The sequence below is a fragment of the Solanum stenotomum genome, chromosome 3 (assembly GCF_019186545.1).
Source record: "Solanum stenotomum isolate F172 chromosome 3, ASM1918654v1, whole genome shotgun sequence".
Classification (NCBI taxonomy): Eukaryota; Viridiplantae; Streptophyta; class Magnoliopsida; order Solanales; family Solanaceae; genus Solanum; species Solanum stenotomum.
This window is the reverse complement of record NC_064284.1, coordinates 11948922-11965509: the sequence shown is the minus strand read 5'-3', so window position 1 is coordinate 11965509 and position 16588 is coordinate 11948922. Positions and strand designations below refer to the sequence as shown.

The following is a 16588-nucleotide window of genomic DNA, read 5'->3' as shown; positions in this document are numbered from 1 at the left end:
AATAAAATAATAAAATACTTATAATTAATGATAAAAATAAATTAAAAAATTAAATATAAAATTGTTCATCAATGCAATAAAGTAAACAAATATTATTGAATATGCCAAATAGTACACTGAACCACGGTCGTCGAAGAATATCTGTATGTCACAATTAGTCAATAGTAGTTATATCAAAATTCAAAACTAAACTAATTAGTTGCCCTAATCAAATGGACTAGCAATGTAAAACCCCAAACCTCATTCTTCTTAAACCCCCGAAGGTTCTACATCAATGGCCCTTTTTCTGTCATCATCCTTCTTCAACCCTCCGCTTTCTTCTACCAACAACCAAAACACTGCAAATTCCCGTCCAAAAACTGCACAAATCAGTACTGTTAGTGCCGTACCTTTATGTGTTCCATCTATTTCGTCTACATCGTTACCTGTAACTCCAATTCTGAAACTCGACAAATACAGCTCTGATTACTCTCACCTGTTTCCTTCACTTTCATTTTCCAATATTCTCTTCTTTAAATCAGCATATAATGTTCAGGTTATAGCTGGGGAACACGAGCCGGAAGAGAAACTCATCGGCCGCTTCCGCAGGGAGGTTTTCAGAGCTGGAGTTATCCAAGAGAGTAAACGCCGAAGATTTTTTGAATCTACTCAGGAAAAGAAGAAAAGGAAGTCTCGTGATGCTGCCAGACGAAACCGCAAAAGGTTTGTATCGATTTTTCCTTTTTCTCATTTATCGTTGTATTCCTCGATTTTGCTCATTTTAGAAAGAATGATACGTAAATTGGTACAGCTTTTGCCTTTTGTGGCATAAGAACAATGACATTATTGGGTGCGCTGAGCTTGTGAGCTGACTCAGTTCCACTTATCTTTGCCGTATATTATTAGTGTTGATTTAGTTTCAGAAAGAAACATAGTTCAACCAGTTAAAGATTTCATGAAGTAACTACACCGAGAAGGAAAAAGAAGCCGTTAGGAGAATAGATAGATAAAATGTACGCATTCCACCATAAGTACCATGTTATTAATATGGTTCTATTCCCGATTAGTGTATTGCTTGAAAGTTTGAAGTTGCGTGATTCATGTAATTTCTTCATGGAGGAGTTCAATGTATAACATCAAAATTATAAAGCATCTTCATTGGTGCAAAAGTTATTTCGAGGTTAGAATAAAGAAGAATGGGATAGTGTAGCTGAGCCCCTTAAAATTTGTCCAGACTCTAGATTAGGCTTTCCCTTTTAAACTAAGTTTTGTGGCAAATCTTATGCTTTCACATTATCATATCATCATAAGAGGCACTAATTCCATTGTTGGTTGTCATAGAGCAAAAACAAAAAACTGAGCTAGCGTTTGGCCATAGATTTTCAAATATTTTTGGCAAATATTATTTGGGTGAAATTTCACCATGTGTTTGGCCATAGTATTTGTGAAACATATTTCATTTTTTTAAGAAATATGATTTATACCCACAAGTTTTTAAAACTATCAAAACTAACCATAAATTTGTATTACATAGTAAAATAAAAATGTCACCTAGCAAGATTCATGACTTCCGCAACAAATCAACAAGCATCATTACAGTAAATATTCGCATTGTTAAAAGAGACTAGTACAAATCATGATAATGAAACTATAACTAATATGAATTTGAAAAAGAAGAAGAAAACAGAAGGAAATAAATATCGCAATCACTGAAGCACCTCTGCCTTTTCTTCCAGAAGAGTTCAAACTATTCTTTAATAGAATCTTCCCACATTCTATGAACAATCTCTTCTCGATGAACTTGCATTTGCAAATTAGATGATCGAGAAGATGAAGTGATGTTACCCTGAGCCGATTATTCGTCATTTTCATCAACAACCATATCATCACTTTCATATTCACTGAATATTCCATCACTGTTTTGGTGTTCACGTAAAAATTCATTGAGTTCAAACTTTCATCATCAAACTTATCTTGATTTTCAATTTTTCTCAAAAAACTCATTCCTAACTTCTATCAATCGTGGACCATTGATGGCATAGCCTTTAAATCCAGACTTCCTCGCATCATCATGCAGGACACTTATAAGGATTGATGTTTCTACATCGGTCCATTTATCAGCAGCTAAATCACGTGATTTATTTATTTTTTTGCGTTTCTACAATACAACATCAACATGACAACACATCATATGCATAACTTAATTTTTTTTGGAGTGCACAGAATCTAAAAGCATATCTTTAACTAAAAATGAAAGATGTACGTTGCACCAGTCGAATGATAAAATAAAACACAAGGAGAAAAGATTCTTATCATAACTCTTAAAACCTAGACAAGAGAACAAATTCATACAGATCAATTCAAGCAAGCAAGATCAATCTAAAGAAAATTCATACATATATGCTCTTTATAATAGAAAAATTTATTAATTGAGTTAGTTGGCAGATGGAGAGTTAATTGAGTTGGTTGGTGTTAATAAATAGAGTGTTTTTGTAAAAGATAAAAGTTTGGTGTTAAATTTAAATTTTTAAAACTTTCCAAATAATGAGATTTGGCTTTGGGTTATTTGCCAAATAATGAGAAAGTGTATGGACAAACAATATTTGCCAAATTTTTTCCCAAGTTTTACTTGGGAAATCTATGGCCAAACGGGCCCTGAATTGGTTAATATAAGTCATTTCTTTTTTGTAAGTCTAAGTAGAACAAAAAAATCTATGGCCAAACGGGCCCTGAATTGGTTAATATAAGTCATTTCTTTTTTGTATGTCTAAGTCTAAGTAGAACAAAAGAAAGTCCATTGTTTGTAGACTGCTTACCAAATATATAGCAGGTATATTTGCTAGAGATCCTGCAAGAGTTTTGATCAATGAAGCTTGTGAGAATAGATGGTGCTTACATGGAAAATAGTCTTTTATGTATTAATATTCATGGATTTAGACCAGACTGAGCCAAAGTGAGAATTTCTCAAGTCCCTCAACTTTGATCCAGTAAAACTCGACCATTGACAAATTTTCTCATTGAACGAGAAGTACAAAAATATGTCAAATTGGTAAAATCAATTTGTGAAATCTTTGTTGTTTCCCCTTCCTTGATCTATCTCATATAGGTACCAGTAGAGAACTCCATGTCCAATCAATTGATATCTCATAAAGCAGGATGGGAGAAGCATGATATTTTTTTCATCATTAAGAACAAAGGAACATATTGATGTAGCCAGCATGTAGAGTAGACTTCTAAAGGAAGGTCTTTTCAGTTAATATTGAAAATGTGATTAGCATTTTTGAACACTTCTATTCCTGCATGCTATGTTGCTCGGACTCTATGGGTGTGCAAAACATCTCCTACCCTCCAATTTAGCTTTCTTTTTGTTGGTTGAAATTATTATATACAATAGTTACTTCTTTCGTCATATTCAGTGGAAATAAATTCGAAGATGTTGGAACTCTTGTTGCAAAAGTAGCAGAGGCAGACACTAGTGGTAGTGTGGTACCTTTCACCTGGAAACAGACTGCATGGACAAAACTTTAAAAATGGGGTATTGGAGGGAATTAGAATGATGAAGAAGGGAACCTAATATTTTGAGCTATATATATAACTGAACTTGCATTTGTGGTTGCACATTGACCTTGGTGCATAATTATATCTAGTCTTATTTGATTTCCCTCCTCTTTACTATCAACTGCTGGATCGCAAGGTTTTCTGGTTCTTGGGTAGGTTTAGGTTTGTGACTGTGTTGGCTTCCTTCCTATCCAAAATATACTGGTTTATTTATCCTATCCTAAAGTGATATGGATGTTTTTGCTGAATTTGCGGTCAACAAAAGATGGGTTGCCTTTTGTCATATTAATCTTGGGAAGTAATAGATGGAGTGTGAGAGTATGCCCATCTGAGGGTGGCCAGGAGTGTTATATTAAATGAACCTCTTGGGAATAGCAACCTATATTTTACTTCAGTCAGATGACAGATCTTGACCACTTGAGTTATTGTGGTTGTTCTTGCTAACTTTTGCCTTCATTTTTGATAGTTTATTTTAAGTGTTAGGTCTTAATGAATCGCATGGATACCGGACTAACAATTGTTAATGATGGCTAACCAAGCTCTTCCTTTGTATCTGCAGAAGGCCTCAGCCAAAAGCTCCACTAGGGGATACACAGGAAACTTTGAAGGATGAGGGTTATAAATCTGATGAAGATAAGTGGGACCTCATCGACGTAGAATCACCCTATACAAGACCTTAACCAGCCATGTGAAAACCAAATGGTCTAAGAACAAGGTTTCATATATCAGTTTTTCCTCAAGTACAACGAGCTGCTGCATATTCTCGCTTATTTTGCTTACCTGGCTATATCTGCAATTTGATGTTTTGTGTGAGTCAACACGAGTATATTGTCGTAGAAAACACTAGTTTTGGCATAAGGGTTTCCCTAATGTTTCTCCAAGTTCATACTTATTAAAGATCAATGGAAGGTTGCTGTACATCTGATTTTAGATTTTGGTGCTGATTTTGCAATATGTGGTGATGGTTCCTAAGAGGATATTGGGTGAACCCCAACATTTGTTGTTCAATTTCTGCCACTCATTTGTTGCTGCAACTAATCTTGGGATTGAGACTGTCTATCCATGTGGGCCTTTCACCCCTTTTCCACCCTATTGAGTTAACCTGTAAATCTGAAACAAGAAAATGACCTCTTATTCTTATATAAATTAATAATTTTCTCTACAAGAAAGTAACTACAAGGTTGGTTGTATATGTTTGATTACCACAAGTTATTATCATTTCAATAAGAGGAAAATTAAAATAGACAAATACATATGTATAACTTTAGAAGAAAAGTAATTAGACAATTCACTTATTTGTGTTTGATACGTAAAACCTTGAGGTAGGAGTTAGGGGGCTACTTATTTGTGTTTGATATGTAAATGAGATAGGAGTTAGGGGCTACAGTGGTGGAGGTGAAGATGAAATGTGTAATATTGAAGGGTGAAAGGATGCAATCAATATAGAATTTCACCCACTAAGAAAGTCATTTTACTCATTACCAAGTGACTTATTTTATTAGAATAAATATTTTTTTTTAAAAAAAAAATTAATCGATCCAACGTGATAGAGTTATTACATGCCTCAAACATATGACGTTAAATATATATAACTTCTTTTTAACTCACAATTTAGTGGGGCCAATTTCTTACACATTTAAGTCTACAAATTTTAGGTCTACCAAATTGTGTATGATTTTTTCCTCATAATGCCCAATCCTATAAGATAGATGATAGATCCTTTACTATTCTTTCTTTATATATATTTTATTATGTGTGAGGGCATTCTGGTCAATCTGTCTAAAATGAAAAGTCTCTTATTGGATGAGAGGGAATCTTTACTTAGCATATTGATGATTAATTTTGTTTTCCGTCACTATTTTACCCCTATTTCTCAACAATATTCTCTTTGGAAAGAAAAAAAAATGAAATTAAATGCTTAATTTAGGTATTTATGTTGGTGAAAAATAATAAATATTTCATGAAATACGTAAAAATTGTGTTGAATATAACGTTAGCGAAAGAAATATTTGTTATATTATACTCTCTCTATTTCATATTAATTGAATTTGTGAGGCAACACATATTTATTAATAATAATATTTAAGGACATAATTTAAATTATATTTTCCACGATTGTCCTTTGTGAAATCATCAATATAACCTTATAACTAGTGCTATTTATCTCCTAAAAAATATCAAACTTCACTAAAGGAAACATAAGTATGAAAAAAGTTTCAAATGTCAATCTTGAAATTTGAACAATTTTATTATGTTGAATAATAAAAAAAACTCCAAAAATTCATCTCAGTTAATATAAAATAGAGAATAAATTAGTACTTTCTATAATCAAGTCATATTTTAATTGAAGGTATCCTTTACTTCTGACTCAAAGTATCTCTTTGATGATGAAGGGACAAGCACAATCAATTGTTTTTGCACCAAATTGTAACAATATCATGTGTTTGGATATACTTTTAAAAGTTGTAAAAGCTACGTCCTTCGTTTCAATTTTTTATTTGATTTTAACTTGACTAGAGTTTTAAAAGAATAAGGACTTTTTATCTTATAATTTTAAATTAAAGATGTGTAAAATTTATCAAATAATTTTTTTTAGTTTTATGATTTAAAATATATTGCGTAGAAAGTTGAAAGTAAAGAGTTATTAAAAAATAAAATAAAATAATTTTTTAATTACACTAAAAATAAAAAGAATATAATGGAGAAGTATTTAATATATTACATATTATTTATATATATAATATAACATAAATGAGTTAAATCCAAGAAAAAACTTAGCCTTGTAGATTATTATAAATGTTGCCTAGTAGTCTCTCTATTCAATAGCGGTAAAATAGACACAAAAAATTATCCCTCAGTGACCTGGACAATCATTTTTTAGTGGCATTAAAGTCAAAGAATCTAGAGGAAATTAAGAGGATGTTTGGATTGACTTAAGTCAGTTTTTGACAAATATAAAAAATAATTTAAAATAAGTAGAGTAAAAGATGACTTAAAATAAGTTGAAAAGTGTTTGGCAAGGTAAAAAAATGACTTAAAATAAGTCAAAAACCAAAAATAAATCTCCCCTATTTTTTATTTATTTTTTTACTTAAAAGTCATCTCAGTTTGATTTTTAATTTTTAACTTAAAAATTGTTTTTTTTAAGCGGATCCAAATGGGTCTAAATGTCCATTTTCAAAAATATATTTGTGGCATTCGCCTGCGGAGACCCCATTTCTCGAATTCTGCGGCGCTAACTCTGAACATTTTCTCCGCATTCTTGCCTACGGTCTATAGATAGAATTACTCATCAGTGTACCAACTCCATTTTCCAAATTAGCCATTAGAGAGATACAAATTAAGCTTCAACCCAAGCCATGCAAGTAATTGAGACCTTTTGAGCAATACAAATGCCCAAAAATTCATCTTTTCAGACACCCATTTGCAATAACTAATCAGTTGGCAGAAAAAAAATTTGAGTCTTTGGTATCAAGTTGAGTAATATCGCCATGCTTTTCCATTTTGATCTCAAAGAATTTCAAGAAAAGGTGTCTACTCAGCTCCGACCTTGGCAACGGTCTTTTCAGTTCTGGGTTCGCGCTGCTGATATTTATACTGGTTATAAAGTAACCCCTTTTTCCTCTTTTCACTCTGTATCCACTCTCTATTGAGTAGTTCGATTAAATTTATGTTTGGGGTTCTTTTGTAGGTATTTCAGGTAAGAGCAAGTCTGGAGAAGGATGTGAAGAAACAGGAGGTGATGTGGGAGAAGCAGCACGAGGTTGCTGCTGACAAGATATATAGCATGTGTTCTGAGCTTGGTGGGTTTTTCCTAAAGGTACTTCTGTTTGTCTATAATGGATTTGGTTTCATTGTTATTTATTTCAAATTTCTAAACCTTGAACTGTTATAGTTTGATCTAAATTTGGTTTAACAAGTACTCTCAGGTTTCAATTTATTTGTATGGTTTTGACTTGACAAGTAATTTAGGAAGTGAAGAAACCTTTTTAAATTTTGTGGTTTTAAATTAAAGATAGGTAGAATGTACCAAAATGCATTTTAATCTTCTGGTCTAAACATGCCAGGTGGAAAGTTAGAGTTAAAAGAGTTGCCAAAAAGAGAAAAAAAACATTTTTTTTGAAACTGACTAAAAAGTAAAGTAAGACAAACAAATTGAAAGACATGGAGTACTAATCTAGGGGGCGCTCCGATCCTATTGAGGAAATCACATGATTGTCATCCCTTGTGCTTCAGAAGTTACACATTACTTTGGGTTTTTAATCACTTGCTAGTTACTGTTTTATCAAACTGCTTTGTTTTTAATTTTTATTTAGTTATTTTTTTACATTTTTTTTTTGTATCATAATAGTACCATTTATTGCTGAGGAAATATTCAGTTTTTTTGGATGATGATTAATAATGTTAGGTTGCCCAAATAGTTGGGAAGCCAGACTTGGCGCCCGCTCCATGGGTCAAAAGGCTTGTTACTCTATGTGATCAAGCACCAGCTACACCATACAATGTGATTAGGGTAGTGCTTGAGAAGGAGTTGGGTCAAAGTATTGATGAATTGTTTGAATATTTTGACAAGGATCCACTAGGCTCTGCTTCAATTGCTCAGGTATCTACTTTTCTACTCTCTTTCTTGTTCTTGCTAAATTATAGAATGCTCAAAGACACATTTTGTTGGCAAGAAAAGATGGAAATCGTAGAATGTAAAATTGGGAAAACTGGTTATGTGACCTGTTAAGCGTCCCATTTGAGTAGTCTTCATTTCTTTAAGCTCAAACTAATAAGAAGGAAATTTATGGATTTAATCATAGTATTTAATTCATGTTCAAATCTAAAACATTACCTTGTCATTTCTTTAGTTTAAGACTTGCTGCCTAAGTTCTTTTTAATATTTATGTATGCCTTTTTCAGGTTCATCGAGCAAGACTCAAAGGTGACAAGAATGATGTTGTCGTCAAGGTAATAATTTGAGTGTCATTTTGCAATAATGGTGTAATTATGAGGTTCTAATTGTCGTAAAACTATAGGTCCAACATCCTGGAGTTCAGGAATTGATGATGACTGATATCCGCAACTTGCAAGCCTTTGCGTTATATATTCAAAAGACAGATGTCAAGTTTGATCTGTTCTCCGTTACCAAGGAAATGGAGAAACAGGTGCAAAACATTCATGAATTTGCAATATGCCTTGTACTATTAGACATTTCATTTTCTTTCCTTTTTCATATCCTTATTCCTCTTCGATGTTTTCTTGCTTTGATGTTTGCTATATGCTGAGCTTCTCCCAGTGGAGCGCCTAATTATAATTGTTTCGCTTCCAGGAAAGGGAAGGAAAATAAAACTGGGAATGATTCTTGATCTTTCCAATGATTATGTCAGATCCTTTGGACTTAACAAGTCTATTGTGTTATGGGTGATGCTCTGTAATGCTATAATTAAAGTTCTTCCAGAGAATGTTATGCCATATCTCAACTGCTTGAAGCAAAATATTTATGAAGTCCAGTTTTCTAATTTGATTGTCTGTTGACCTAGTACACCTTACACTTCCATGCTCATTTTTCTTTCAGTCGTTAAATCAGTCTATTTTAGTTCTTAAGTGCCTATGAGAGCAATCAATTTATTATCCCATTCAATCTATGTCAATGCTCATTAGATTTTCATTGTTGAAAGATGAAAGAATAGTTGTTGTACCACATAACACTAGTTGTTTTTCTTCCATAAGTTGAATTAGCTAATATTTTTAATGTTAGTATTAATTATGGATCTTGAACTTAATTGTACATGCTGAGTGATTCCCAATCCCCCATCCACCTTTTTGTCCTGTGATAGAATTCCTTAGCCTCCTTGTTTCTTTTTGCTTCGCCTTCGCATTTTGCAATTCTCTTGGGAGCAGTTTCTAATTTCTTGTAGGGCTTCCATTGTTGTTTCCTTCCCCCTATGAAATACTGTTTTTGAGTTTTACTCTGCAAAAATGATAGGAGTATTACTTAGGAGATGGTATACAATCTTTGATTTGTTCGGTTTTACTTTCTAACTGGTACGTGACTTCTCTAGACTCTGATGTTTGATGTGGGACTATTGTATGTCCGTGAGACTCTAAATATTTCAAGATCAGCAAATATCACCAATTGAATTTGTTGGTATTTGCATGCAGTTAGTTGACTTCCTCCCACTTGGATATTATTACTTGATTGAGTGAATCTAGTAGATCAATTTTTTTGAACTTTTGCATCTTTGAAGTAATCTGGTTTAAACATGTTCATTCAAGATTAGCTACGAATTCGACTTTGTGAGGGAAGCTGAAGCTATGGCAAGAATTCAGCATTTCCTTTGCCAGAACAACAAAAAGTCCCCTGTTCGGGTACCTTGTGTGATACGAGACATGGTCAGCAGGTATGCTCAGGTGAAGAAAAATTGCTTTGTCTGAGTTGCATAGTGAACTAAGATGAGACTAGTAGCTTTAGCTCCTATTTTGGTGATTTCAATTACCTTGTGTTTCTATTACTGTTCTTAGCCTTATTAAGACTTTTTCTTTAACTGGTAAGTGTTTAACTTTGTTATGACTTGACTAAGTGTCGAACAAAAGTTAACTAGTTTCTCCACTGCAATTCTCATTCTATAGTACGTACATTTCAAGTCCTTACATAAGGCTTTTCTTCAGTTCTTTCTGGATGCACTTTTATATGTAACACAGTTTTTGATACATGTGGATCACTTTGTAGTTTGCAGTTTGTTTCATACAAGCTTTATTATGAGCTTTATAGTCTTCCTGATACTGGGTTTATGTATTTCATTTTACTCCGCAAGACATCAAATCTTTGTTTGCATGGGTCGTGGATTGTGATCATATTTTCTACCATCCTGATTTTTCCTGAAAGGAATATTCTTTTCACAGCCTCTTCATGACCTTATAAAAAAAAACCTATTCATGGAATTAACCCTCATACACCGGGTGATACTTGTGTAGTCTACTAAAGTCCACATGCAATGGGACTTGAATGTAAGCTTCATTCAACATCGCTGTTGCAAGATTTTTCTACTGGGATCAGTTCATTTGAATGATTGCATAACAAGTCTATTTTCCCTAGCCTCAGTCATTCTATATTGTTCTTAATGTCATACATTCTTCAGATAAGTTTGGTTCGGGGTAATTTAACCAAATATGAAGAATCTAACAAGTGGTATGATGTTTTTCTTTTAGAAAGCATATTTGATGTATTGATTGGATAATGTGGATATGTATTTTAGTATCTTTCATATATAAGGATAGTTATCACAAAGGTCAATTAAATCTTTCATGGCCAAGAGCATGGAGATTCTGTTTGAAGTGTATGATCTCTCATCTAAAAGCTTAAGTTGTCAGAGAGAGCACACTTTATTTGCTTAAGTATGTCTTCAACATATCAGATTATATGGGAGTGGATGCAGGGTGTTTGCACAAGATTAGTTCTATATAAAGGGTAATAGTTAGCAAATAGTAAAGGATAGGTGGAGTGACGACATGAAATACTTTTGAAAGAACCAGTAAAAAAAGCTTGTGCTTGGCCTATCTGTTGCAGAATTAGATCCTGTAGCAGTCACCTTGAAACTCAAAGTTATGTAATTCACCACTTAAGGTTACCTTTTGTGTTGTATGTTTAGTCCAAGAATTCTACATCTACCCCTTATATCTACTTCTAAAGATGTCAAAGGAGCATTTCCATATGCTTGTCCATGCAGCTCCATAAGTTCCACTTATTGTATCATTTATTTATCTTCTCTGCATTTGTTTGATTTTTCGGGCTTATTTTAGTTGGTTGGTTTACAATGATTGGAATAACTATTGCTTGCATGAATTTTGGTGTATTTCTGTTGCTATTCTCCCTATATTCATCCACCTGAGCAATCACTGTCTTCATGCTGCTACTAGGAGGGTTCTAGTGATGGAATACATTGACGGCATACCCATTTTGAAGCTAGGAGATGAAATGGAAAAGAGAGGCATACATCCTGATGGCAAGTTAGCGGCAGCTGCAAAAATGTAACTCTCTGAATTATCATAAAACATGTTGTTCTGAACTTGCCTTCTTGCTTCATGGATAGATCCTTTCCATGATGTATAGAAAGTCTTCCGCCTCTGTTCCCCTTGAAGTGGTCATTTTTCATGTCTGTATATATTTGAATCCATGTGGAACTCTGGTATGTTCCCTTTTCTGAAAATGTTATAGTGAAGGTCCCTTTTTTATATTCTGAAAATGCAGGAACATCCTTAAAAATCTGTCACTTGCTTATGGACAAATGATACTCAAGAGTAGTTTCTTCCATGCAGATCCTCATCCGGGTAACATTCTGATCTGTAAAGGCTCTGAGGCAAGTGTACATTGGAATACCTAAACTAAGCATTTACAAGTCATCATTCTCGCAATTAATATACAACGGAGATTGTTATTTACATTATTCCTTTTAGGTTGCATTGCTTGATTATGGGCAAGTGAAGGATCTACCTGATGAACTGAGGCTTGGATATGCTAGGTTGGTTCTTGCAATTGCCGATAACGACCCATTAAGGGCATCAGAGAGCTACAGGTGCAGTAATTTACCCTGAAAGCTCTTCTTGTAAATAAATATATATAATTATATATATTTCCTCTTTCTGCTTTCACAGCAAAAGAGAATTTGTGTGGTGTCTGTTACTCTAGCATGGTTCTTTGACAGTTGTTATGCATCAGTGACAGCAGCGGTAAAAACATACCCACTGCAATCCACAGGTGGGGTCTGGGGAGGGAAGGGGAGAGTGTAAGTAGACCTTACCCACTTACCTCGTGGAGGTAGAGAGGCTGTTTCCGGAAGACTCTCGGCTCAAGTAATGCAAATCAAAGCAGTTTGAAAAGGAAAATACAGAAGTAAAGAGGGCATATCAAATAATAGGGAAATCATTACATAGCCTTTAGCAAACAAGGAATAATAACAACAACCAAATAATGGGATAACTGAAGCACAGGAAATAACAAGTAGTAATAGAAATCTAGGATAAGAGACTGCCAGAGTACTGCTACATATCTTATTATTAACTATAAGATGGCAGACCTGGTCATATTTTTGTTAAGAGAAAATGTATTCATGCTCTTTGCAACTATGATTGTGAATCATCTCTCATTAGAAACACCTTCTACTGTACCTAGTTAGTTGGAGCAACCTAACCCCTGTACATAATGTTGGTTCATATCTAGATTTTATCAATTCACTTTCTTAGTTTCCTTAACTTGGGCCACATTTTTGCTTCTTTTCATTAGCTCCCTGGTTAGAATGGAACATTTTGTAATGGAGCTAATAGTTATATTGTCTATTTTTGTATCTTTGCATCTATGGAACATCTTGATGCCATCTATGAAACATCTTACTTCAACAACAACATACCCAGTGAAATCCCACTATGAAACATCTTACTTCATCTGAAAATATATATATCCCTGGACATACTTCATAGGCTCATCACCATTGAACTAGAACTAGTGGTTGATTTTTTTGTAAACTGCACTCTTTATGACTCGGCTCAATCTGATCTAATGCGTAAACGACAGAACTGCAGACTTGCAGCAATCTATTTCAATTTTATTGTTGTACTTGGTAATATGTACTCTTTATATCCTAGGGATCTTGGTATTGAGACCTTGAGCAATTGCGAGGATGAACAGAATGAATTGCTTAGGCTGGCGCAAACAATGTTTGACACAAAATTACCGCCTGGAGTTACGATGCTGCAACCTTTCGCTGAAGAATCTTCAATAAAAAAGATTGCTGTTAAGGTATGTCTTTAAGCTCCTTAGGTAAAAAGTATATAGCTACACTGAGAGTTGGGTCTACTAGTTGAGCAAATTGAATGGATGGCATCTTATTACACAAGTTACTATTAGGACCTAAATACCTAATTTGTACATAATGTTTTGTGTCCGTTCTTTTTGTGTTGCTTCTCTGTTTCTTTTGGGTTGGGAAGGTGGGGAAGTCATTTTGTTGCATTTAGAAATTTGGAGTTGTATCTAGAGGATGCTTTTGGTACAAGATTCCAATGTAAGGATTTAGAATATAACAGTTTCATAGATTGTCTGTGCAGCAAAAGGACTTTATGGTTCAAAAGCCCATGATTTACTAAACTTGCTTAGTATTCATTTGGAATAATTATACGCGCTTCTTCAAATCCAATCCTTGGATTTGATATCTTTCCTATCCCAATTCTATGAACCGATGGATCCTTGTGCTGAGCGCTATCCTGGAAATAGAACTTTAGAAGTAGATAATTTAGAGATGAATGTTGATACTTGTGTGCAGCATCAAATACTTTTTATAAGTGCATCAGCCATGTATTCATCATGTGGCCAATTTATTTTTAATATTTCGCGAAACATAGTATGAGAGTGATAAAATGGTTAATTCCTTTTCTGATACATATTTTCTGCCAAATTTCATAGGGCTTCAACTATGTTCACTTTCCCATTTCCTATCAATCCCTGAAAAACTTGCGTGAAGAATGAATCCTATAGCTCATACTCTCGTATTACTTATTACATTGCCTTAAATGATGTAATGTTGTCTGGATATCCCTTAAGCATAAATGTCTTGGTGGTATACAATTGGATTATAACTGCGAAGGAATAGCACCAATGATGTATTCCTCATGTTACAGGAATTCACAATGGTCTGAAAAGAATATAGATTTCACTTGCTTTTCTGGATCTCACAACTCAAGATATATTGATGCCGCCCTGATCTGTGCTCAGTATTTCGTCCGTCAACCTCTTAAGAACGTTATTCTTTGCTTGATAAATTTTAAAATTGCTGCAGTCAAGATCCCAGTCCATAATTTTACTTGTGATATTCCAAAACCACAGATAATGTCTTTCACCTAGTAAACTTCAGTAGATTTCCTATTGTTTAACCATAAGTCCCCACCTTTGGAAACAATAGTATATTGGCAGTTAACAACATTAGTTTTCCTTCAGTCACATGGTGATAACAGTTGCCAGTTGAACCAGTTGGCGAATTAAATATGCATATACTGTAAAACAATTCTGAAAATTGTTTGTTTTGATGATAGGCTTTTCCAGAGGAACTGTTTTCTGTTCTCCGTACAGTGCACATCCTGAGAGGACTTAGTGTTGGTCTGGGAATTAATTTTTCATGTGCTGAGCAGTGGAGACCCATTGCTGAAGAAGTTCTGTATGTTGCAGGAAGACTTGCAGGTATCTTCAGTTATAGCAATATCTCTTTCAAACATACTAATCCATACCAAAGGGCTTTCCCTGTTTTTGTCATTAGACTTGGTGGGCCTGGAAAAGAAGTGGACATTAACTGGTCTGTCTGTCCCGAATAATTAGTTCTCTGCTAATTTGTGATCCAGAATAATGTTACATTTCTAGTTTTTTTTTTTTTTTTTTGGTTTCTTGCTCGAGATGCTCTGCTGCATATAGCAATTTATGTCTGCACTTTCTTCCCTTACCAAGTAGACCATTTTTCTTTAATCTGATGGTATGATTTTATGTTGCTAATTAGTCCTTCTCTGATTTGCTCATTACTTGCAGCTAAAGATCTGAAGCAAATACATAGACGTGGAACTTCTAGAAGAAGATTTTGGAGATAAGTGTTTGGTGTAGGGAAATGATCAGTATGAGCCTACCTGAAAACATGGTAACTTTTGTAATTTGTCATAATCATAATTGATTCCCTTAGCTCCATCCTTGTTATGGATAATTCAATTATAAAAATTTTCCTTTTGCGAGTTGTATTGGCATAGAAAGAAAGTATTGTCAGTAACATTGACTACAGTCTACAAGCAGTTAGTTATGCTCAAAAAATCATTGACTACCATCAGTAGTCTTATTCAAGCAGTTGTTAGGTTGTGTCTTGATTTTTTTTGGGACCAACAAACTGGGCTGTGATTGAAGGGGAAAGAAACTTCGCCAGTAGGTGAGCAATAGGAGGAGAGTTTTGTGTTTCTCCAAATTCTTTTTCTAGCATTCTTGCTCATGCATCTTAGGTTTAGGCTTGAACAATGATTTTGCTTGTATTAGCGCGAATCCACTGGGATAAACTGTTATGAGATTTTCTTCCTTGTGACTTCTCTACTGCTTCTGAAATGGAGTATAGAGTTTGCTTAGTGTTGTGCATTTATTCTTTTTCGTTTTTAATGTTTTTCTTTCCTTTAGACTTCTGTTTTCTCCTTTTAAATCTTCTTTGATATGCGTTACTCGAGTTGAGAGTCTTTCTGAAACAACACCCTTACCTCCACAAGGGTCTAGGAAGGGGTAAGGTGTTGTACACTCTATCCTCCCCAAACCCCACCTTATTGGATTTCACGGCCCATAGGGTATGTTGTTGTCTTTCCTTTATAGGAGTACATAGCAGTTGCTCCTTTGAACTTCTTGTAACTTCTCTGGTTAGACATTGATATAGATTGAAAAACCGAACAGTTCAACCCTGTCGCAATAACACTCAAAAGAGTGTACTTATTGAATCTTACCATAACTGGTATCCCGTGGAATTAGTCGAGGTGAGGGAAAGACGCTCTTGGTTAAAACCAAAATTGTTGCAAACAAAGCTAACCATTGACTTAAGCAATTTAAAAGGCATATTAGTTCCCATCAATTGATACTTGTTAGGTTTCTCCTCTTTCTAAGCATGACGGTAAGTATAGACTGACGTGAACTCAAATTAAAAATTATTAAGTCAAAATCAATAAGTCACTTTGGTACCAAAAATTTCCCATAAAATGGAAACATAATATAGTTAATTAATTCAAGTTTGCATGAGCTACTGATAGTGCCAATTAATAGTAAATTAATCCAAACTTTGTCAGCAAAAAGTGCAAGTATTTCTAGATTGGCCAATGTTGTGTACTGATTAATTTAGTGAGTACAAGGAAGGAACCTTCTATTCCCCCTTAGTTATTAATCCCTCCGTTTTAAAAAAAAAAATGTATTTTTTGATTTGACACGAAATTTAATCTTATGATCTTAAATTAAAGTTATGTCAAATATATCAAAATATTCTTTAATTTTGTGGAAATGTTGCCAAAAAGGTAAGGA

At 34.1% G+C, this 16588-nt stretch overlaps 2 protein-coding genes across 3 annotated transcripts; both read left to right on the top strand.

Moving 5' to 3' along the window:
* The first annotated feature begins 233 nt into the window (after positions 1–233).
* Positions 234–4598, top strand: LOC125857590 (30S ribosomal protein S21, chloroplastic-like). The gene is made up of 2 exons (XM_049537202.1): positions 234–702; positions 4097–4598. The coding sequence occupies exons 1-2, from the start codon at positions 275–277 to the stop codon at positions 4215–4217; spliced, it is 549 nt and encodes a 182-aa protein (XP_049393159.1). The 5' UTR covers positions 234–274; the 3' UTR covers positions 4218–4598.
* A 2173-nt stretch (positions 4599–6771) lies between these two features.
* Positions 6772–15383, top strand: LOC125857580 (uncharacterized). Of its 2 annotated transcripts, XM_049537190.1 has the most exons (12): positions 6778–7145; positions 7229–7357; positions 7946–8140; positions 8443–8490; positions 8559–8687; positions 9799–9923; positions 11440–11550; positions 11771–11879; positions 11977–12095; positions 13162–13315; positions 14602–14746; positions 15086–15383. In XM_049537190.1, the coding sequence occupies exons 1-12, from the start codon at positions 7029–7031 to the stop codon at positions 15142–15144; spliced, it is 1440 nt and encodes a 479-aa protein (XP_049393147.1). In that variant the 5' UTR covers positions 6778–7028; the 3' UTR covers positions 15145–15383. The 2 variants fall into 2 exon arrangements, with proteins under 2 accessions (XP_049393148.1, XP_049393147.1); XM_049537191.1 differs by lacking the exons at positions 13162–13315; positions 14602–14746; positions 15086–15383 and adding an exon at positions 12225–12366 and having other exon boundaries at positions 6772–7145.
* Positions 15384–16588: the final 1205 nt, after the last annotated feature.